Here is a 23,030-nt window from a genome sequence, read left to right as displayed (position 1 = left end):
CGACCGGAGTTCCTAAAGGCGCTGGATGTTGTGGGGCTGTCCTGGCTGACACGCCTCTGCAACATTGCGTGGTCATCGGAGGGGTAGTGGTCCCCCTTTATAAAAAGGGGGACCGGAGGGTGTGTTCCAACTACAGAGGGATCACACCCCTCAGGCTCCCTGGAAAGGTCTATTCAGGGGTTCTAGAAGGGCGGGTCCGTCGGAAAGTAGAGCCTCAGATTGAGGAGGAACAGTGTGGTTTTCGTCCCGGCCGCGGAACAGTGGACCAGCTCTACACACTTAGCAGGGTCCTCGAGGGTGCATGGGAATTCGCCCAACCAGTCTACATGTGCTTTGTGGACTTGGAGAAAGCGTTTGACCGTGTCCCTCGTGGAGTTCTGTGGAGGGTGCTTCGGGAGTATGGGGTACAGGAGCGGCTGATACGGGCCGTTCGGTCCCTATACGACCGATGTGAGAGTCTGGTTTGCATTAAGTCGGAATCGTTTCCAGTGAGGGTTGGGCTCTGCCAAGGCTGCCCTTTGTCACCGATTCTGTTCATAACCTTTTCTGTTCATAACCTTTAGAATTTGTAGGCGCAGCCGAAGCATTGAAGGTTTCCGTTTTGGTGGCCTTAGTATATCATCTCTGCTTTTTGCAGATGATGTGGTACTGTTGGGGCCTTCAAGTGGAGCTCTCCAACTCTCTCTCTCGAGCGTTTCACAGCCGAATGTAAAGCGGCTGGGAGGAGAATCAGCACCTCCAAATCTGAGACAACGGTTCTCAGTCGGAAAAGTGTGGAGTGCCCTCTCCGGGTCGGGAAGGAGATTTTGCCTCAAGTGGAGGAGTTTAAGTATCTGGGAGTCTTGTCCACGAATGAGGGTGTAAGAGAGCGAGAGGTCGACAGGCGGATCGGTGCGCCGTCTGTTGTGATGCAGACTTTGTACTGATCTGTCGTGGTGAAGAAGGAGCTGAGCCAAAAAGCAAAGCTCTCAATCTACCGGTCGATCTACGTCCCAACCCTCATCTATGGTCACGAGCTATGGGTTGTGTCCGAAAGAACGAGATCCCGGATGCAAGCGGCCGAAATGAGCTTTCCCCGTCGGGTGTCCGGGCTCTCCCTTAGAGATAAGGTGAGAAGCTCGGTCATCCGGGAGGGGCTCAAAGTCGAGCCGCTTCTCCTCCACATCGAGAAGAGACAGATGAGGTGCCTTGGGCATCTGATTAGGATGCCCCCAGGACGCATCCCTGGTGAGGTATTCCAAGCATGCCCCACTGGCAGGAGACCCTGGGGACGACCCAGGACACACTGGAGAGATTATGCTTCCCAGATGGCCTGGGAACGCCTCGGGATCCGCCAGGACGAGCTAGAAGTGGCTGGGGAGAGGGAAGTCTGGGCTTCCCTACTGAAGCTGCTGCCCCCGCGACCCGACCCCGGAACTGGCAGAAGATGGATGGATGGGTCTTTGGCGTCACCCCAAATTTACTCTCCTTGCTTTCTTGCACAAATCTGTACTCACTGTGCAATTGAAACAAAATGCAAATGAAACTCCATGATCGCTTGCTTTTCTCCAAGAACAGAGGTCGGCAACCCGCGACTCCGGAGCCGCATGTGGCTCTTTCACCCCCCTGCTGGGGCTCCCTGCGGCTTTAGAAAATAAATAACGAGTATTTAATTTAATGTATATGATTTAGTACGTTTGTTTTTAAAATGTAATTCTACATTTGAAGATTATGGTGATTATAAATAATACAAAATAAAACGTATTCAATTTTTTTGTCGCTCATAATATAAGTCACAACCATCGACAGTGGACGTATAAAATTGCACACGATTTCATGAATTTTTCGACCCCTGGGTAGGCCTATGGATAAATCTAAGAAAAGAAAAGTGTCTGAAGAAAACAGAACGTTTAATGATACGTGGGCAGATTCGTTCGCCTTCACTGCTGACGAGACGGGTTTACCGGTATGCTTAATATGTAATGAGAAGTTAGCAAACAACAAAAAGTCAAATGTCGCAAGACATTTCCAGAACAAATACACAGCCTTTGCTCAAAAATATCCGGATGGAGATGAGAGAAAAATAGCCGTTTCGGAACTGATGCGGAAGGCTGATCAGAGCAAAAATCATTTTATGAAGTGGATGAAATCTACAAATTCAGCGACACATGCTAGTTTTGTGGCCGCTCAGGAAATAGGCACGGGAAGCCGTTCACAGACGGAGAATATATAAAAGAATCATTCATTAAGATGTCAGAACATCTATTCACAGACTTTAAAAACAAGAGTGAAATTGTGCAGAAAATCAGGGACAGACATCGCTCACGCCTGACAGACGACAGCTTACAGTCCTGTGTGAAGATGAAGGTAACGTCATACAGCCCTGATGTGCAGAGGCTGTCCACTGAGATGCAGGAGCAGCAATCACATTAACCAGGTGATAAATATTGTATTTGCCATTTTGCAAATATTGTTTTTTTTTGCAAATAGACATTGCGTATTATATTTGAAAGTAATCTTCAACCCAACGTCTATTTTGCGGAGTTGAAAATGTTTTTGTTGCGTGCAGAAATGTAATTTCGCTTCTGATTCATAAATGCAACACACTATAGTACGAAGGCAAAAGACGTCATCAGTGCCGAAATTTTATTGAGTAGTCACAATAAAGCTTGAAAATAAATTCTACATTAAAAAGATTTTGACTCCACTTGTCCCAATGCAACTCGTGACAGCGAGTTTTGTCGCCATCTGGGTTACATGAGCTGCCATGTATGAGCTCCATCATGAAATGAAGGAAACTCTTGAGCCAAGGCAGCTTTATTCGTCTCGCACATTTTCAGACAGGGAGCAACTCAACGTGCTTGACAAAACCAAATTCACAACACTCTAAGGCATTTTAAAACAAACCCATTTCATATCTGTTGAAGCAAAATTCAGAAAAAAAGCCCGCAACCCTCCCAGTAAAGAGATGAAAAGGAAGTGCAGCAAAGGGATTTGAATATAATTTGAAAATAATATTTTGCATGCAAAGTCTTTCTATAACAAGGCGAAAAGTCATAAAGAACCAAAAAAAAAATCATTTACTTTGGAATTCCCCATTTAGTATTGTAGTATATTTTCCAAAAGCCATTTATCATTTGAGTTCCTCTATTTCCCAAAAATCAAGCAGGCACGTGTTTTTTCTTCAGAGTGTCTTCTTGTGTCCTTTGAAGAAGAGTCCCTTCCAGCAAATGTTGAACCACAAACGGAAAAAGCAAAAGGTTTCTCTCCAGAGTGTTCTCTTATATGCCTTGTCAAAGTGTCCTTTCGAGGGAATTTTTTACCGCATACTGAACAGGCAATTTTTTTCCTCCGATGTGTCTTTTGGCGTGCTTTGATAAATATGATTTTTGAAGGAATCTTTTCCCACAAAGTGAGCAGGCAAAATGTTTTTCTCCAATGTGCGTTTTTCTGTGCACATTCAATTGCCACTTTTGACTGAACCTAGTTTCGCAAATTGAACAGGCAAAGGGTTTTTCCCCAATATGCGTTCTCGTGTGTACGTTTAGGTCACCTTCTGAACGAAAACATTTATCACAACTTGAACAGGCATAAGGCTTTTCCCAGGAGTGAGTCAATTTGTGGCTGGTTAACTCTTGATCTGTATAGAATGCTTTACCGCATAATGAACAAGTAAATTTTTTTTCTCCGGTGTGTCTTATGGCGTGCTTTGCAAAATTTGATTTCTGTAGGAATCTTTTCCCACAAACTGAGCAGGCAAAAGGTTTTTCTCCAGTGTGCGTTTTTCTGTGCTTGTTCAACGATGACTTACTGGCAAAGGTTTTGCCACATTGGGGACATTTCGGACGTCCGTTGCCCGAAAGACATGTCGGATCACCTTTGGACTGTTGCGCATCATAAGAATGCGAGGAGACTTCGTCGTCGTCTTCGGAAAGTGGAGCCAAGAAGCCGTCCAAGTGGGATCCTCCTTCTTGTTCTCCATCAGCTTCTTCTTTCTTCACAATGACTCCAGTCAACAGAAACGTGCTGATTTCCTCCTCCCGCTCTTCTTCTTTCACGAGAGGGCGCTCTGGTCCCTCTTTTTGGCTTTGGGGGGGTTCTAGATCCTGATGCTCGAACCCCGAATCTTCTTCTTTGAGGTCTGCAGGGTGAGAATTTTTGTTCCATAACACACAAGAAGTGAAATAAGAATGAATGAAGAATTTGTGAGTTACAAGTGAACCGACCCGTTCTTGGGAAGACGACTCGAGGCTCCAACTTGCAAAGGTGACGTTGGAGCTCTACGTCGTCCGTGGTTGGACAAAGTTCCTTCTCGTACTCTGCCGTCTTTCTTTCACACATTTGCAGCGGCACAAAAAATACACTCACGAGATCTGTTCAGACTGACGAGTCCCAACCAAACGTGCCTCTTTGTTAGCAAGCGAACTTTGCCAGAGAAGCTTCGACGTTCACCAAGGCGAGTTTCCCGGCATACGAAGCTTAAATTGGGTCAGTTGGAGTCTAGTATGATAGCACTGGTGTCCGGTGAACACGAAAAGAAGAACGTTTTCATGAAACGCGTGTCCGGGACAAAATCTGCAGATCGAGTTCGGAACCACACCCTGAAGTGCGCATGCGCAGCGGGTCGGCCATCTTTGGTCGTTACGGCGACTCGACTAAGTCATAAGACGTCCACGGTGCCTGAAAAAAAAATCGTCGTCGCAGTATGTTTAGTTAAAATAATTAACATCTTAAAAGGAACTTGACCCCACATGCATACAAGTCAATGTATACGTTTTACCCATATTTTCTTAGTTTTTTTGTATTTCAAATAATGTACGAAAACATGTATACGGGGATTGTAATCATTTCATACATGTTAAGTTTCATAAATCGGGAGATTTTTGTACTCGCGACTCTTTGCTGCGTGTTAAAATAGTGTGTGAGCGGTGATGTCCGGTGAACATGAATTGGTGAATAACGTTTTCATGAAACGTGTGTCGGTGACAACATTTATGGATCGAGTTTGTAAAATACACCCGGAGGTGCGCATGCGCAGCAGGTCGGCCTTCTTTGGTCGTTACGGCGAATCCACGAAGTCAAAAGACGTCCACAGTGCCTGAAAAAAAGTATTGCTTAAAGGACAACCGACGTTACTTTTTTGTTTTTTAACTGACACCAGAAAAACGTTTTATAGCATCTAAAATCCCCAAAACACGCAGTATGATATTTTTAGTCAAATGCAAAACACCAATAAAAATGACTTAAGGTGTCCAAAATCTGCAAAGAAATGAGTTGCGAATTGGGCATTTTCAGAAAGTCCCGCCCCCAGTTGGTGACATCACGCCAAGACGTCTTGCGTTGCTCGTGAATCAAAACAATGGCTTCAGATTCGGAGAATATGCTTTCTTGTTACATAATCCAGTTATGAATATGATTCAAATAGTTCTAAGAGGAAAGCATACATGTTTGCAATCGATTAGAGACATCTATGTAAACTCTCAGTCGTACAGGAGTGGTCCATCGATGAGAAGGTTTCTTCAGCCGTCATCTGTACTTTTTTTTTTTACAGATGATGGCTGAAGAAACCTTTTCATCAATCGATTAAAGAATTTATTTATGCCATTTTGAGGCAACATTGGGGGAAAATCTCTCACCCAAAAAAAGAGGCACAAAATGGCGACCTCTGGTGGCCACCTCCGTTTCCACAGGCTGATAAATTCCTCATATGGCGCTTGGACGCCCTCTTCTGGCTTTCTGGCAGCTTTTGGGTGCAACACAAGGTCCCCAGACCAAACAAGTACAGAACAGCAAAATACATTGACGTGATGGAAGGACTGCTACAATGTGTCTTTTTTTTCGGTCAGGTGGCGTTCCTTTAGTGACGTCACGTACGGACTCGTCACCAACTCAAAAACAAGACTTCCGGAATATTCAGCGCGAGTCTTAAAACGTAAAATATAGCTATATGCGGTGAAATCTTTGTAAAATACGCTCAGTAGAAGTCATTTGAAGCCATTTTACAAATTATGGACACAACTTGTCCAGAGACGTCGGTTGTCCTTTAATAGTGACAATAAAGCTTTAAATTAACATCCACACTAAAGAGAATTTGACTCCACTTGTCCCCTTTCAGGTCATGACATCGGGTTTTGTGGCCATCTGGGGGACTTGACTCACCATGTACGATCATGAAACCAAAGAAACTCTTAGGCCAATGCAGCTTTATTTGTCTTGCACATTTTCAGAAAGGAGGCAACTCAACGTGCTTGACACAACCAAAATAACAAGACTTTAAAGCATTTTCAAACAAACCAATTTCAGATCTATCGAAGCAAAATTCAGAAAGAAATATCACCCCCCCAGAAGAGATGAAAAGAAAGTACAGCAAAAAGATTCAGAAAGAATACTTTGGGAATCATTCACATGCAAAGTCTTTCTACAAGCTGCGAAGTCATGAAGAAAAAAAGCTTGAAATACATTTTGGAATTTTGCCATTTAGTATTGTAGTATTTTTTTAAAAGCCATTTATCATTTGACTTCCCCTTTTCCCCCATAATTAAGCAGGCACGCTTTTTTCTCCAAAGTGTGTCTTCTTGTGTCCTTTGAAGAGTCCCTTCCAGTGAACTTGGACCACAAACGGAAAAAGCAAAAGGTTAATTGCCAGAGTGTTCTCTTACATGCCTTGTCAACCTTTCCTTTCGAGTGAAGCTTTGACCACAAACTGAGCAGGCAAAATGTTTTTCTCCAGAGTGTAAACTCGTGTGTCTCGTTAAATTTTCCTTTCTCGTGAAGGTTTCACCACAAATGGAGCAAGCAAAAGGTTTTTCTCCAGAGTGTGACCTCGTGTGTCTGGTTAAACTATCCTTTTGAGTGAAGCTTTTCCCACAAACGGAGCAAGAGAAAGGGTTTTCTCCGGTGTGAACTGTTGCGTGTGTGATTAACAGTCTCTTCCGAGTGAATCTTGTTCCACAAACGGAGCAGGTAAAATGTTTTTCTCCAGTGTGCGTTCTTCTGTGCACATCCAAATGCGCCCTTCGACTGAATTGAGTTTTGCAAATTGAACAGGCAAAGGGTTTTTCTCCAGTGTGAGTTCTTCTGTGCGCATTCAAATTCCCCTTATGTCTGAATTGAGTTTTGCAAATTGAGCAGGCAAAGGGTTTCTCCCCAGTGTGCGTTTTTCTGTGCGAATTCAATTGCGACTTTTGACAGAATCGAGTTTGGCAAATTGAACAAGAAAAGGGTTTTTCCCCAGTGTGCATTCTTATGTGTACGTTTAAGTCACTTTGTGAACGAAAACATTTATCACAACTAGAACAGGCATATGGTTTTACCCCGGAGTGAGTCATTTTGTGGAATGTTAACTCTTGATCTGTATGGAATGCTTTACCGCATACTAAACAGACAAAACGTTTTTCTCCACTGTGTCTTATCCCGTGTTTTGCTAAATATGATTTTTGAAGGAATCTTTTCCCACAAACTGAGCAGGAAAAAGTTTTTTCTCCAGTGTGCGTTCTTCTGTGCACACTCAAATGTGACTTTCGACTGAATCGTTTCCCACAAACTGAGCAGGCAAAATTTCTCTCCCCAGTATGTGTTCTCATGTGGTTTGTTAAATGTATATTCTGAATAAACGTTTTACCACACACTGAGCAGGCAAAGGGCTTCTGCCCCGTGTGTATCCTGATGTGCCTCTTTAACTTTGATTTATTGACAAAGGTTTTGCCACATTGGGAGCATTCCGGACGTCCGTTACCCGTACGACATGTCGTATAACCTTTGGACTGTTGCTCATCCTCCGTGTCAGAAGAATGCGAGGTGACTTCAATGTCGTCTTCGGAAAGTGGAGCCAAGAGGCCAACCAAGTGGGATCCTCCTTCTTGTTCTCCATCTGCTTCTTCTTTCTTTACACTGACGCCAGTCAACTGAAACTTGCTGATTTCCTCCTCCCGCTCTTCTTCTTTAACGTGAGGGCTCTGTTGTGTCTTCTCCTCTTGACTTTGGGGGGGTCCTTGATCCTGATGCTCAAACCCCAAATCTTCTTCATTGAGGTCTGCGGGGCATAATATTAGTTCCATAACACACAAGAAAGTTGAAATAAGATGAAGCATTTGTGAGTTGGAGAGGAAGAAGTTAACCGACCCGCTCTTACGAAGACGACTCGGGGTTCCAACTTGTGACGTAGGAGCTCCACGTCGTCCGTGGTTGGACAAAGTTTCTCCTTGTACTCTGCCGTCTTTCTTTGACACATTTCAAGGGACATTCGAAAAATATACACTCACAAGATCTGTTCAGACTGACGTGTCTCAACCAAACGCGCCTCTTTGCTCGAAACCGATGTTCTCAAGAGGAGCTTCGACGTTCACCAAGGCGAGTTTCCCAGCATACGAAGCTCAAATTAAGTCAGTTGGAGTCCAGTAATGTCGCCGTGTTGGCCGGTGAACATGAATCGATGGCAACGTTTTCAAGAAACGCGTTTCGGTAACAAAATCTGCGGATCGACTTCGTAACCGCTCCTTGAAGTGCGTTTGCGCATCAGGTCGGCCATCTTTGGTCGCTACGGCGATTTCACTAGGTCAAAAATATATTCACGGTGTCTGAAAAAAATAAAAAATATATTCACGGTGTCTGGAAAAAAAAGCTTTTTCTCAGTATTTATAAATATATATACGATCCATTTATAAGCGCCATTCAAACCTCCCAAGGTCACTTTACACGCACATGATCAGTTTTTTTTACTGCGGTCAAGCCAGCCTCCCTTCGCAAAATCGAAGTCAAGTGAGCCGCCACTTCGATTGACAACACTGTGCATTACGGTAGTCTGCGGCGAGCGAGTAAGTCCATGGGCCACCTTCAAAATAAAAGCATTCCAACGAGTGCATGCCCGGCAGTGGTTTGCATGTGAATAAACAAAAAATATCTAAAACAAGCAGTTTCTTGGCTGTCGGGTAAGAATCACGTTCACCTAGGAAGAACTCTCAGAACAGTGCCAAGACGCGTTCTCAAATGGAGACAGAAAAGGTAATAATAATAAATAATAATAATAATAATAAGAAGAAGAAGAAGAAGAAGAAGAAGAAGAAGAAGAAGAAGAAGAAGAAGAAGAAGAAGAAGAAGAAGAAGAAGAAGAAGAAGAAGAAGAAGAAGAAGAAGGAGGAGGATGGGGAGGAGCAGGAGGATGATGATGATGATGATTATTATTACAGTCCGGTAATGACGCATATCCTGCAAATGTGACAACAAATTAATGGCACTGCATTGTACAGGTAGAAGCCACCATCTTGTGTATGTGAGCATCTTTGAAACTCAACAAATGTAAAGTCGACTCATCTGCTTATTGTAAAATTTAAATATGTACACCTATTGCAACTGAATTTAAATTGCATTTATGACCATTTTGTGTTTGGGAGCCTTTTACTGATCGAGTTGCTTGTTCTGTAGCCACAAAGGGACATATGTCTTCTTGTGCCGGTCCCAAGCCCGGAAAAATACAGAGGGTTGTATCAGGAAGGGCATCCGACGTAAAAGCTTGACCAAAAACTTCTAATGGGGAAAGTCTTCGATATCCCTGGACCAAATAAACATTCTGGGAAACTAGAGCACCCCAGCGATCCAGCCAGACCACTCTGATACAGATCTGATGTTTTATTTTGGAATAAAACGCCTCTGAATTTAGAAAACATCTGGATACAGTTTGTCATTTTTTTAAAAACTTGTAAATCCAAAAATATTCAATATCCCTAGACTACATCAACATTGGGGGAAACTAGAGCACCGCAGCTATCCAACCAAAGAACTCTGATACAGATGTGATGTTTTGTTTTGAAATAATACTTCCTCTGAAAAGTCAACATTAACAATTAATATCGATATGTTTTCAATTTTCACAGGCCCGTTATTTCAAAAAGGCCTCTGAAAATTGAAAACATATCGATTTTGTTTGACAATGTTTGTTAACTTTTCAGGTGAATTATCGATGAAAAGGTTTCTTCAGCCGTCATCTGTACTTCTTTGAAGGTGTCGGACGTTTCGCTTCTTATGCAAGATGCTATCTATCCGGAAGTGTGTGAATTTACTAATACATACTAATACATGAGGCACCACAGCAAAACCAAAGACAGACAAAAGGGTAAATTTCAAAAATTACTTTTACTGAAACAATATCAGCTACTGGTAAACACGGGAAAAATTAGGAATGAGCAGATTTCAAGGGATAATTGGATCAAAAATTTGTCAGACAGAGATCTCTCAAGAACAGAAAAGGCTGTACTAACCAAAGGTTTAAAATTCTCAGTAACTCCTAAAACAATACCTACAATAGACTACATCACAGCTACTGAATCGGCTATTAAAAATAACTAACTTTCGTATGCAGAGGCAGATGATCTACGCATTAAAATATCAGCCCTTCTCAGTAGTGCCAAACCACCTCCGTCCAACATAACATTAGAAGAGAGAAAGGCGTTAACTTCTCTACAAAAAGATAAAAATATTTCTATTTTGCCAGCAGACAAGGGTAGGTGTACAGTGCTTCTCAACACATTGGATTATGAAGACAAAATAAAGAGGTTAATCAGTGATTCAAACACTTCTGAGCAACAAAAAAGGGACCCTTCCAATAGAACGAACCATCCTCTACAACACAAACTAGGAGTTATCAGAACCCTCCAGCATAGGGCTAAACTAATACCAACTAGCGTCGAAGGCAGAGAAAAGGAGTGAAAACATATCAGGAGACCACTCACAAACTGTGGGTACCCTCAGTGGTCGTTTAACAAATGTCAGAAAGAAAGAATAGGGAATGAAACCAAAAATTCTCAAGATACAAAAAGGAGAGGAGTAGTAGTACCTTACATTGCAGGAGTTTCTGAAAAACTACAAAGAGTCATTTGGCAACACAAAATTCCTACTTATTTCAAACCGATAAAGGCAAAAATTAGTACATCCAAAAGATAGGCTGCCAAATGAAAAACAGAGTAATGTAGTGTATTCAATACATTGTAAGAATGAAAATTGTAAAGAGCAATACATTGGGGAGACTAAACAAATTCTCCAAAAAAGACTATCAACATCGCAGGGATAATACTAGTGGGCCTCAATCGGCAGTGCATTTGCACCTAAAAGCTAGCAACCACTCATTTGACGACAATGAGGTTAAAATCTTAGCAAAGAACATAGATGGTTTGAAAGGGGAGTAAAAGAAGCGATTTCCAGAAAACAACTAAATCCTTCATTAAACTGGTGTGGTGGGGTGAGGTTCAATTTGGATCGTTCATACAATAGCCTGCTTAGGCAAAACAGGTTAGTCAACATGAGTAATGCTGATGAGGTGATACCGGAGGGAGTGGGGCAATCAAGCCTGTCGTTAGTCAGGATGTAGGAACAATCGGTGGGGCAGCAGGGAGTGGTCTTCTGCTCCCCCCTACCTGAGAGTAGGGACATATCATAGCAGTGTCCGGCACCGCCATGTCTGGACAGTAGGGATATATATATATATATATATATATATATATACACAGTAAAGTCTCGTTATATCGATATCGGATATATCGATAGTCCCGGTTATATCGATACTATTTCTATGCACGCACTGAGAAAATTACATGCAAACAGGGTCGGATATATCGATAGTCCCGGTTATATCGATATTTTTGCGGACTCCCTTGAATATCGATATAACGAGACTTTACTGTATATATATATATATATATAGGGCCGATACTACCAGTAAGACTTTAGTTTGCTGAAGAAGCATCTTGGATAAGAAGCAAAACGTCCGACATCTTCAAAAAAGTACAGATGACGGCTGAAGAAACCTTTTCATCGATGGACCTCCCGTACAACTGAGAGCTTACACAGACGTGTTGATTTAAATAGAATGCTTTACCGCATACTGAACAGGAAATTTTTTTTCTCCAGTGTGTCTTTTGGTGTGCTTTGCTAAATATGATTTTTGAAGGAATCTTTTCCCACAAACTGAGCAGGCAAAAGGTTTTTCTCTCCCATGTGTTCTTCTGTGCACATTCAATTGCGACTTTTGACTGAATCGCGTTTCACAAATTGAACAGGCAAAGGGTTTTTCTCCAGTGTGTGTTCGTCTGTGCGCATTCAAATTCCCCTTATGTCTGAATTGTATTTTGCAAATTGAGCAGGCAAAGGGTTTCTCCGCAGTGTGCGTTTTTCTGTGCACATTCAATTGCGACTTTTGATTGAATTGAGTTTGGCAAATTGAACAGGAAAAGGGTTTTTCCCCAGTGTGCGTTCTTGTGTGTACGTTTAAGTCACTCTGTGAACGAAAACATTTATCACAACTTGAACAGGCATATGGTTTTACCCCGGAGTGAGTCATTTGGTGGAATGTTAACTCTTGATCTGTATAGAATGCTTTACCACATACTGAACAGACAAAACGTTTTTCTCCACTGTGTCTTATCCCGTGTTTTACTAAATATGAATTTTTAAGGAATCTTTTCCCACAAACTGAGCAGGAAAAAGGTTTTTCTTCAGTGTGCGTTCTTCTATGCACACTCAAATGCGACTTTCGACTGAATCTTTTCCCACAAACTGAGCAGGCACAAGTTCTCTCCTCAGTATGTGTTCTCATGTGGTTTGTTAAATGTATCTTCTGAATAAACGTTTTACCACAAACTGAGCAGGCAAAGGGTTTCTGCCCAGTGTGTATCCTGATGTGCCTCTTCAACGTTGACTTACTCACAAAGGTTTTGCCACATTGGGAACATTTCGGACGTCCGATGTCCGCACAACATGTCGGATAACCTTTGGACTGTTGCTCATCCTCCGTGTCAGAAGAATGCGAGGTGACTTCAATGTCGTCTTCGGAAAGTGGAGCCAAGAGGCAGACCAAGTGGGATCCTCCTTCTTGTTCTCCATCTGCTTCTTCTTTCTTTACACTGACGCCAGTCAACTGAAACTTGCTGATTTCCTCCTCCCGCTTTTCTTCTATAATGTGAGGGCTCTGTCGTGTCTCTGACTCTTGACTTTGGGGGGGTTCTCGATCCTGATGCTCAGGCTCCAAAGCTTCTTCTTTGAGGTCTGCGGGGGCAGAATTTTTGTTCCATAACACACAAGAAAGTTGAAATAAGATGAAGCATTAGTGAGTTGGAGAGGAAGAAGTGAACCGACCCGCTGTGACGAAGACGACTCGGGGTTCCAACTTGCAAAGGTGACGTTGGAGCTCCACGTCGACCGTGGTTGGACAAAGTTCCTCCTTGTACTCTGCCGTCTCTCTTTCACGCATTTCCAGCGACATCCGAAAAAAATACACTCACGAGATCTGTTCAGACTGACGTCTCCCAACCAAACGCGCCTCTTTGCTCGCAACCGATGTTCTCAGGCGGAGCTTCGACGTTCACCAAGGCGAGTTTCCCAGCATACGAAGCTCAAATTAAGTCAGTTGGAGTCCAGTAATGTCGCCGGTGAACATGAATCGGTGGCCACGTTTTCAAAAAACGCGTTTCGGTGATCGACTTCGTAACCGCACCCTGAAGTACGCATGCGCATCAGGTCGGCCATCTTTAGTTGCTACGGCGACTTCACTAAGTCAAAAATATGTCCACGGTGTCTGAAAAAAGTGGCTTTTTCGCAGTATTAATTATATTTATATAAACATATTCATTTATAAGCGCCATTTAAAGCTCCCAAGGTCACTTTACACTTCCATGATCAGTTTTAACTGCGGTCAGGCCAGCCTCCCTTCGCAAATACGAAGTCAAGTGAGCCGCCACTTCGAATAACAACAGTGTGCATTACGGTAGTCCTTCAAAATAAATGCATGACAACGAGTGCATGCCCGGCAGTGGTTTGCATGTGAATGAATAAAAAATATGTAAAACAAACGGTTTCTTGGCTGTCGGATAAGGATCACGTTCACCTAGAAAGAATAAGAACTGTCAGAACAGTGCCAAGACGCGTTCTCAAGTGGAGACAGAAAAAAAAAAAATAATAATAATAATAGAGAAGAAGAAGATAGAGATGTACAGAGAAGGTCAGAAGTAATTGCGTTGTGTCTTTGTAGATCTGGAGAAAGCGTATGACATGGTGCCCAGAGAAGAGCTGTGGCATTGCATGAGGAAGTCTGGAGTGACGGAAAAGTCTGTCACAGCGGTCGGTGCAAGACATGTATCATGACTGTAAGACAGTTGTGAGGTGTGCTGTCGGTGTGACGGAGGACTTCAAGGTTGAGGTGGGACTCCACCAGGGGTCCGCTCTGAGCCCCTTCTTGTTTGCTCTGGTGATGGACAGGCTGACAGACGATGTTAGACAAGAATCTCCTTGGACCGTGATGTTTGGAGATGACATTGTGATCTGTTGCGAGAACAGGGAACAGGTGGGGAGAAACTAGAGATGTCGAGATATGCCCTGGAAAGGAGAGGAATGAAGATCAGTCGCAGCAAGACGGAATATATGTGTGTGAATGAGAGGGATTCAAGTGCAAGAGCGATGCTAGGAAGGTAGCTGGTGTGAGAGAAGAGGATGCACAAAACCGGGATAGATGGAGGACATTGATTCGCTGTGGCGACCTCTGAAGGGAAAAGCCGAAAGGAAAAGAAGAGGAGACTAATAATAATAATAATAAATAATAATAATAATAATAATAATAATAATAATAATAATAATAATAATAATAATAATAATAATAATAATAATAATGTCCCCCGCCTCGTGCCCGAAGACAGCTGAGATAGGCTCCAGCAACCCCCGCGACCCTAATGAGGAATAAGCGGTACGGAAAATGAGATGAGATAATAATAATAATGATCATTATTATTATTATAAAAGTAATATAAACAACATCACAGTTGAGGGCATGCTGACATTATTTTTCATCAATTTTTAAAAACTAATGGGAAAAGGCTTCGATATCCCTGGACTAAATTAACACCCTGGGAAACTGGAGCACCCCAACTAACTAGGCCTTTTATACCAAAATACAACATCAGATCTGTATCAGAGTGGTCTGTTTGGATAGTTGGGGCGCTGTAGTTTCCCCCCGTGTTGATTTGGTCAAGGGATATGGAATATTTTCCGATTTAGACCTTTTTAAAAATCGACAAACAATAGCAACATGTTCACATGCACTGGAGTGAGGAAAGAGGTCAGATGTCACTTTTCAGAGGCCCATTATTTCAAAATAAAACATCAGCTCTATATCAGAGTGGCTTGGTTGGATAGCTGGGGCGCTCTAGTTCCCCCCAGTGTTCATTTGGTCCAGGGATAGCGACTATTTTCCGATTTAGGGTTTTTTAAACATTGACGAACATGTTTTCACGTTTTTTTGCAGGGCGCTTTGTACTCTCACTGCTACTATCCGCCATGTTGATTGGTCTGCTGTTCTCCGAGGCGAGTTTCCTGGCGTACGAAGCTCAAATTAGGCCAGTTGGATTCCAGTCAGATAGCACTGATGTAAGGTGAACATGAATCGGTGGCAACGTTTTCAAGAAACGCGTGTCGGTGACAAAACCTACTGATCGAGTGCCGAGCCAACACATGTGGTGCGCATGCGCAGCAGGTCGGCCATCTTTGGTCGCGACGGCGGCTCCACTAAGTCAAAATACGTCCACGGTGCCATATGAAATATCGATTTCGCAGTTTTTCTTGAACAGTGACAAAAAGCTTTCAAATAACATCAACACTAAAAGGAATTTGACTCCATTTGTCCCAATTACGATCATGACAGCGAGTTTTGTGGCCATCAAGGCTTCATCTGGGGAAATTGATTTGCCATGTACGAGCTCCATCATGAAACGAAAAAATTGCTTGAGCCAAGGCAGCTTTATTAGTGTTGTACATTTGCAAGCTTTGCAAATTGAACAGGCGAAGGGGTTTTCTCCAGTGTGCGTTCTCGTGTGTACGTGTAAGTAACCTTCTGAATGAAAACATCAATCATAACTTAAACAGGATATGGTTTTACCCAGGAGTGAGTCCTTAAGTAGCTTGTTAACTGATTCTTTAAATAGAATTGCATACTGAACAAGCAATTTTTTTCCCTCCAGGGTGTCTTTTGGCGTGCTTTACTAAATATGATTTCTCAAGGAATCTTGTCCCACAAACTGAGCAGGAAAAAGGTTTTTCTCTCTTGTGCGTTCTTCTGTGCACATTCAATTGTGACTTTGGACTGAATTGAGTTTCACAAATTGATCAGGCAAAGGGTTTTTCCTCAGTGTGCGTTCTTGCGTGTACGTTTAAGTCACCTCGTGAACGAAAACTTTTATCACAACTTGAACAGGCAAAAGGCTTTTCCCCGGAATGAGTCATTATGTGGATTCTTAACTCGTGACCTGTATAGAATGCTTTACCGCATACTGAACAGACAAATTCTTTTTCTCCGGTGTGTCTTTTGGCGTGCTTTGCTAAATTTGATTTCTGAAGGAAGCTTTTCCCACAAACTGAGCAGGCAAAAGGTTTTTCCCCAGTGTGCGTTTTTCTGTGCATGTCCAAACACGACTTTTGACTGAATCGAGCTTCGCAAATTGAACAGGAAAAGGGTTTTTCCCCAGTGTGCGTTCTTGTGTGTACGTTTAAGTCACCTCGTGAACGAAAACATTTACCACAACTTGAACATATATAAGGCTTTACCCCAGAGTGAGTCATTTTGTGGCTTGTTAACTCTTGATCTGTATAGAATGCTTTACCGCATACTAAACAGGCACATTTTTTTTCTCTGGTGTGTCTTATGGCATGCTTTGATAAATTTGATTTCTGAAGGAACCTTTTCCCACATACTGAGCAGACAAAAGGTTTTTCTCCAGTGTGTGTTTTTCTGTGCATGTTCAACTGCCACTTCTGTCTGAAGCGAGTTTGACAAATTGAACAGGCATAAGGCTTTTCCCCGGAGTGAATCCTTTTGTGACTTGTTAACTCGCCAATTGTATAGAATGCTTTCCCACATACTGAACAGGCAAAGATTTTTCCCTCAGTGTGCCTTCTCGTGTGTTTTTTCAAGTCATCTTGTGAACGAAAACATTTATCACAACTTGAACAGGCATAAGGCCTTTCCCCGGAGTGAGTCATTTTGTGGCTTGTTAACTGTTGATTTAAATAGAATGCTCGACCGCATACTGAACAGGCAAATTTTTTTTCTCCGGTGTGACTTACGGCGTGCTTTGTTAAATTTGATTTCTGAAGGAATCTTTTCCCACAAACTGAGCAGGAAAAAGGTTTTTCTCCAGTGTGCGTTCTTCTGTGTACGCTTAGGTTACCATGTGAACGAAAACATTTACCACAACTTGAACAGGCATAAGGCTTTTCCCCGGAGTGAGTTATTTTGTGGATTGTTAATTTGTGATTTGAATAGAATGCTTTACCGCATTCTGAACAGGCAAATTTTTTTTCTCCGGAGTGACTTACGCCGTGCTCTGCCAAATGTGATTTCTGAAGGAATCTTTTCCCACAAACTGAGCAGGCAAAGGGTCTATCTCCAGTATGCGTTCTTATGTGGTTTGTTAAATGTATCTTCTGAACAAACGTTTTGCCACAAACTGAGCAGGCAAAGGGCTTCTGCCCCGTGTGTATCATGATGTGCCTCTTTAACTTTGATTTACTGGCAAAGGTTTTGCCACATTGGGAACATTTCGGACGTCCGATGCCCGCACCACATGTCGGATAACCTTTGGACTGTTGCTCATCCTCCGTGTCAGAAGAATGCGAGGTGACTTCAGTGTCGTCTTCGGAAAGTGGAGCTAAGAGGCCATCCAAGTGGGATCCTCTTTCTCGTTCTCCATCAGCTTCTTCTTTCTTCACACTGACTCCAGTCAACGGAAACTTGCTGATTTCCTCCTCACGCTCTTCTTCTTTAACGTAAGGGCTCTGTCGTGTTTCCTCCTCTTGACTTTGAGGGGGTTCTCGATCCTGATGCTCAGGCTCCAAAGCTTCTTCTTTGAGGTCTGCGGGGGCACAATTTTTGTTCCATAACACACAAGAAAGTTAAAATAAGATGAAGCATTAGTGAGTTGGAGAGGAAGAAGTGAACCGACCCGCTCTAACTAAGACGACTCGAGGTTCCAATTTGTAAAGTTGACGTCCGAGCTCCACGTCGTCCATGGTTGGACAAAGTTCCTCCTTGTACTCTGCCGTCTTTCTTTCACACATTTCCAGCGACATCCCAAAAAAATACACTCACGAGATGTAGTCAGTCTGACGTGTCCCAACAAAACGTGCCTCTTTGCTGGCAAGCTGGCAAACTTCGCAGGAGGAACTTCGACGTTCACCAAGGCGAGTTTCCCAGAAACGAAGCTCAAATTAAGTCAGTTGGAGTCCAGTAATGTCGCCGTGATGGCCGGTGAACATTAATCTGTGGCAACGTTTTCAAGAAACGCGTGTCGGTGACAAAATCTGAGGATCGACTTCGGAACCACACCCTGAAGTGCGCATGCGCAGCCTGTCGGCCATCTTTGGTCGCTACGGCGATGTCACTAAGTCAAAAGATGTCCACGGTATTTTGAAAAAAAATAAGCTATTTCGCAGTGATAAAAAAAAAAATCTACATTTTAGTTATAAGCGCCATTCAAAGCTCCCAAAGTCACTTTACACTCACATGAATAGTTTTTCATTGCGGTCAAGCAAGCCTCCTTTCGCAAAATCGAAGTCAAGTGAGCCGCCATTTCGATTGACAACACTGTGCATTACGGTAGTCTGCGGCGAGCGAGCAAGCGCGTGGGCCACCTTCAAAATAATAGCGTGACAACTAGTGCATGCCCGGCAGTGGTTTGCATGTGAATAAACAAAAAAAAAATATGTAAAACAAGCGGTTTCTTGGCTGTTGTATAAGGATCACGTTCACCTAGGAAGAATAAGAACTCTCAGAACAGTGCCAAGACACGTTCTCAAGTGGATCGATATATAGTGTATATAGTGGATAATATTTTTTCAACCGTCATCTGTACCTCTTTGAAGGTGTCGGACGTTTCGCTTCTTATCCAAGATGCTTCTTCAGAGAACTAGTCTTACTGGTAGTATCGGCCCTATATATGTAACCCTACTGTCATGACATGGTGGTGCCGGACACTGCTATGATAGGTCCCTGCTCTCAGGTTGGGGGGAGCAGAGGACTACTCCCTGCGGCTCCACTGATTGTTCCTATTGTCCTGACTAACGACTGGCCTAATTGCCCCACTTCCTCCGGTATCACCTCATCAGCATTACTAATCCCATGTTGCCCAAACAGACTGTTGTACGAACGAACGAAATTGAACCTCACACCACCATATCAGTTTAGTGAAGGATTTAGCTGTTTTATGAAAATTGCTTCTTTTACTCCCCTTTCGAACCATCTATGTTTTTTCGCTAAGATTTTAACTTCATTGTCGTCAAATAAGTGGTTGCTAGCCGTTAGGTGCATATGTACTGCCGAATGAGGCCCACTAGTATTATCCCTGCGATGTTGATAGTCATTTTTTGAGAATTTGTTTAGTCTCCCCATTGTATTGCTCTTTACAATTTTCATTCTTACAATGTATTGAATAAACTACATTACTTTTTTTTTGTTTGGTAGCCTGTCTTTTGGATGCACTAATTTTTGCCTTAAAGTGTTTATCGGTTTGAAATAAGTAGGAATTTTGTGTTGCCAATTAAAGGACTGTAGTTTTTCAGAAACTCCTGCAATGTATGGTATTGCCACTCCCCTCCTTTTCCTTTCCATGTTAAGTTTCATAAATCAGGAAATTTTCGCACTCACAAACCTGTGTTAAAATAATGTGAGCGGGCAAATAGTTTACATTAAAAGGAAATAAAACACACAAATGCTTTCATTGTTCATGTATATGTATGCAAAGTCTTTCTACAACAAGGCAAAAATTCATTAAGAAAAACGTTTGAAATTCATTTTGGAAAATCCCACTGGGGATTGCAGTATTTTTTTTCTAAAAGCCATTCATCATTTGAGTTCCTCTTTTGCCCAAAAACTAAGCAGGCACATGTTATGTCTCCAAAGCATGTTTTCTTGTGTCCTTTGAGAAGAGTCCCTTCCAGCAAACGTTGGACCACAATTGGAAAAAGCAAATCGTTTCTCTCCAGAGTGTTCTCGAATATGCCTTGTTAAATTTTCCTTTCGAGTGAAGCATGTCCCACAAAGTGAGCAGGCAAAAGGTTTTACTCCCGTGTGCGTTCTTCTGTCCGGATTCAATTGTGACTTTTGTTTGAACCGAGCTATGCAAATTGAACAGGCGAAGGGTTTTTCTCCAGCGTGCGTTCTCGTGTGTACGTATAAGTAACCTTCTGAACGAAAACATCAATCATAACTTAAACTGCATATGGTTTTACCCAGGAGTGAGTCCTTAAGTGGCTTGTTAACTGTTGCTTTAAATAGAATGCTTTACCGCATACTGAACAAGCAAAATTTTTTTCTCCAGGGTGTCTTTTGGCGTGCTTTACTAGATATGATTTCTCAAGGAATCTTGTCCCACAAACTGAGCAGGAAAAAGGTTTTTCTCTCTTGTGTGTTCTTCTGTGCACATTCAATTGTGACTTTTGACTGAATTGAGTTTCACAAATTGAACAGGCAAAGGGTTTTTCCTCAGTGTGCGTTCTTGCGTGTACGCTTAAGTCACCTCGTGAACGAAAACTTTTATCACAACTTGAACAGGCAAAAGGCCTTTCCCCGGAATGAGTCATTATGTGGATTCTTAACTCGTGACCTGTATAGAATGCTTTACCGCATACTGAACAGCCAAATTTTTTTTCTCCGGTGTGTCTTTTGGCGTGCTTTGCTAAATTTGATTTCAGAAGGAATATTTTCCCACAAACCGAGCAGGCAAAATGTTTTTCTCCAGTGTGCATTCTTCCTTGCACATTCAAATGTGACTTTTGACTGAATCGAGTATCGCAAATTGAAGTGGAAAAAGGTTTTTCCCCACTGTGCGTTCTCATGTGTATGTTAAAGTCGCTATTTGAAACAAACCATTTATCACAACTTGAACAGGAGAAAGGCTTTTCCCCGGAGTGAATCGTTTCGTGGCTTGTTAACTCTTGATTTGTATAGAATGCTTTACCGCATACTGAACAGGCACATTTTTTTTCTCCAGTGTGTCTTATGGCATGCCTGGCTAAATTTGCTTTCAGAAGGAATCTTTTCCCACAAACTGAGCAGGCAAAAGGTTTGTCACCAGTGTGCGTTTTTCTGTGCTTGTTCAAACATGACTTTTGACTGAATCGAGCTTCGCAAATTGAACAGGCAAAGGGTTTTTGCCCCGTGTGTCTCCTGGTGTGTACGTTTAAGTCACTTTGTGAACGAAAACATTTATCACAACTTGAACATGCGTAAGGCTTTACCCCGGAGTGAGTCATGATGTGGAGTGTTAACTCTTGATCTGTATAGAATGCTTTACCGCATACTGAACAGGCAAATTTTTTTTCTCCGGTGTGTCTTAAGGCGTGCTTTGCTAAATTTGATTTTTCAAGGAATTTTCTCCCACAAGTCTGGCAGGAAAAAGGTTTTTCTCCAGTGTGCATTTTTCTGTGCTTGTTCAACGATGACTTACTGGCAAAGGTTTTGCCACATTGGGGACATTTCGGCCCTCCGTTGCCCGCACGACATGTCGGATCACCTTTGGACTGTTGCACATCCTCCGTGTCAGAAAAATGCGAGGTGACGTTGTCGTCGTCTTCGGAAAGTGGTGCTAAAAAGCCGTCCAAATTGGATCGTCCTTCTTGTTCTTCATCAGCTTCTTCTTTCTTCACACTGACTCCAGTCAACAGAAACTTGATTTCCTCCTCCGGCTCTTCTTTCGCGTGAGGGCGCTCTGGTGCCTCCCCATCTTGACTTTGGGGGGGTTCTCGATCCTGATGCTCAGGCTCCAAATCTTCTTCTTTGAGGTCTGCGGGGGCACAAATTTTGTTCCATAACACATTCGAAGGTTGAAATAATATGAAGCATTTGTGAGTTACAAGTGAACCAACCCGTTCTTGGGAAGACGACTCGAGGTTCCAACTTGCAACGGTGATGTTGGAGCTCGACGTCGTCCGCGGTTGGACAAAGTTCCTCCTTGTACTCTGCCGTCTTTATTTCACACATTTACAGCGACACAAAAAATACACTCACTAGATGTGTTGTGAGCAACGTGTTCCGACCAAACGTGCCTCTTTGTTCGCAAGCGAACTTCGCCAAAGGAGCTTCGAGCAAACTTCGCCAGAGGAGCTTCGGCTTTCACACCAGGCGAGTTTCCCGGCAAACAAAGCTCAAATTGGGTCAGTTGGAGTCCAGTAAGATAGCACTGGTGTCCGGTGAACACGAAAAAAAGATCGTTTTCATGAAACGTGTCGTCGACAAAATCCGCGGATCAAGTGCCGAGCCAAAACAACTTGAAGTGCGCATGCGCAGCAGGTTGGCCATCTTTAGTCGCTACGGCGACTCCATGAAGTCAAAATATGTCTAACCTGCCTGATTAAAAATCGGACTTTCGCCGTAATGTTTATAACAGAGGTTGACTGGTGGGCCACAATGGGTTCTAAAATATGACAGAGGGGCCGGGCCAGGAGCATTCGGAGGGAGTATTTGGGCCGGATATACTAAAGCATGAAATGTAGGATGTGCAAACCTCATAGCACAGTAAGAATACTACAACGCGATTTATTAACTGTGTATCTAACATGCCCTTATCAGTTAAGAAATTTAATTTAAATGCAGGACATGGCATTTCCATACTATTTCACGATACCTGGAATATGAAGCTGGCAACTTCATGGCCCTGCAGGCAACGTTTCAGAGTTGTCTGCCCTGGTGTCCGCTAACTTTTTTTCATGAGTTTCAGACATTGTTTTTACTAATATTTGGACAAGTTCGGCAGGCCGGATGAAAAAGCCTCATGGGCCATATGTGGCCCGCGTAGTTTGCCCATGTCAGGTTTATAATAATAATAATACATTTCATTTCGTTGCAGGGTGGCCCGGGAGTCAGCACGCCAGCTTCACAGTGCAGAGGTCGCCGGTTCGCGTCCCGCTCAGGCCTCCCTGTGTGGCGTTTGCATGTTCTCCCAGGGCCCGCGTGGGTTTTCTCTGGGTCCTCCGGTTTCCTCCTACATTCAAAAAACACGCTTGGCAGGCAAATTGAACACTCCAAA

General features: G+C 42.9%; 5 protein-coding genes across 5 annotated transcripts; all 5 read right to left on the bottom strand.

Annotated features, from left to right (window-relative positions):
- Positions 1–2,608: 2,608 nt before the first annotated feature.
- LOC148900135 (uncharacterized) lies at positions 2,609–4,603 on the bottom strand. The gene is made up of 2 exons (XM_088991711.1): positions 4,206–4,603; positions 2,609–4,120 (listed from the first exon to the last, which is right to left on the bottom strand). Exons 1-2 carry the CDS (start codon positions 4,318–4,320, stop codon positions 3,273–3,275), a joined length of 963 nt encoding a protein of 320 aa, XP_088847837.1. The 5' UTR covers positions 4,321–4,603; the 3' UTR covers positions 2,609–3,272.
- Positions 4,604–6,151: 1,548 nt separating this feature from the next.
- On the bottom strand, positions 6,152–8,871 carry LOC148900134 (uncharacterized). Its single transcript, XM_088991627.1, has 2 exons — positions 8,101–8,871; positions 6,152–8,011 (listed from the first exon to the last, which is right to left on the bottom strand). The coding sequence occupies exons 1-2, from the start codon at positions 8,219–8,221 to the stop codon at positions 6,615–6,617; spliced, it is 1,518 nt and encodes a 505-aa protein (XP_088847753.1). The 5' UTR covers positions 8,222–8,871; the 3' UTR covers positions 6,152–6,614.
- A 717-nt stretch (positions 8,872–9,588) lies between these two features.
- On the bottom strand, positions 9,589–14,283 carry LOC148900133 (uncharacterized). Its single transcript, XM_088991662.1, has 2 exons — positions 13,102–14,283; positions 9,589–13,011 (listed from the first exon to the last, which is right to left on the bottom strand). The coding sequence occupies exons 1-2, from the start codon at positions 13,226–13,228 to the stop codon at positions 11,828–11,830; spliced, it is 1,311 nt and encodes a 436-aa protein (XP_088847788.1). The 5' UTR covers positions 13,229–14,283; the 3' UTR covers positions 9,589–11,827.
- A 1,355-nt stretch (positions 14,284–15,638) lies between these two features.
- Positions 15,639–18,436, bottom strand: LOC148900132 (uncharacterized). The gene is made up of 2 exons (XM_088991591.1): positions 17,952–18,436; positions 15,639–17,861 (listed from the first exon to the last, which is right to left on the bottom strand). The coding sequence occupies exons 1-2, from the start codon at positions 18,076–18,078 to the stop codon at positions 16,117–16,119; spliced, it is 1,872 nt and encodes a 623-aa protein (XP_088847717.1). The 5' UTR covers positions 18,079–18,436; the 3' UTR covers positions 15,639–16,116.
- A 1,289-nt stretch (positions 18,437–19,725) lies between these two features.
- Positions 19,726–22,451, bottom strand: LOC148900131 (uncharacterized). The gene is made up of 2 exons (XM_088991610.1): positions 21,871–22,451; positions 19,726–21,788 (listed from the first exon to the last, which is right to left on the bottom strand). Exons 1-2 carry the CDS (start codon positions 21,983–21,985, stop codon positions 20,215–20,217), a joined length of 1,689 nt encoding a protein of 562 aa, XP_088847736.1. The 5' UTR covers positions 21,986–22,451; the 3' UTR covers positions 19,726–20,214.
- Between the last annotated feature and the right edge of the window lie 579 nt (positions 22,452–23,030).

The sequence above is a fragment of the Hippocampus bargibanti genome, linkage group LG03 (assembly GCF_051943395.1).
Source record: "Hippocampus bargibanti isolate YZ-2025 linkage group LG03, ASM5194339v1, whole genome shotgun sequence".
NCBI lineage: Eukaryota > Metazoa > Chordata > Actinopteri > Syngnathiformes > Syngnathidae > Hippocampus > Hippocampus bargibanti.
The sequence above is the reverse complement of the archived record's forward strand: the minus strand, read 5'-3'. Positions and strand labels throughout refer to the sequence as shown.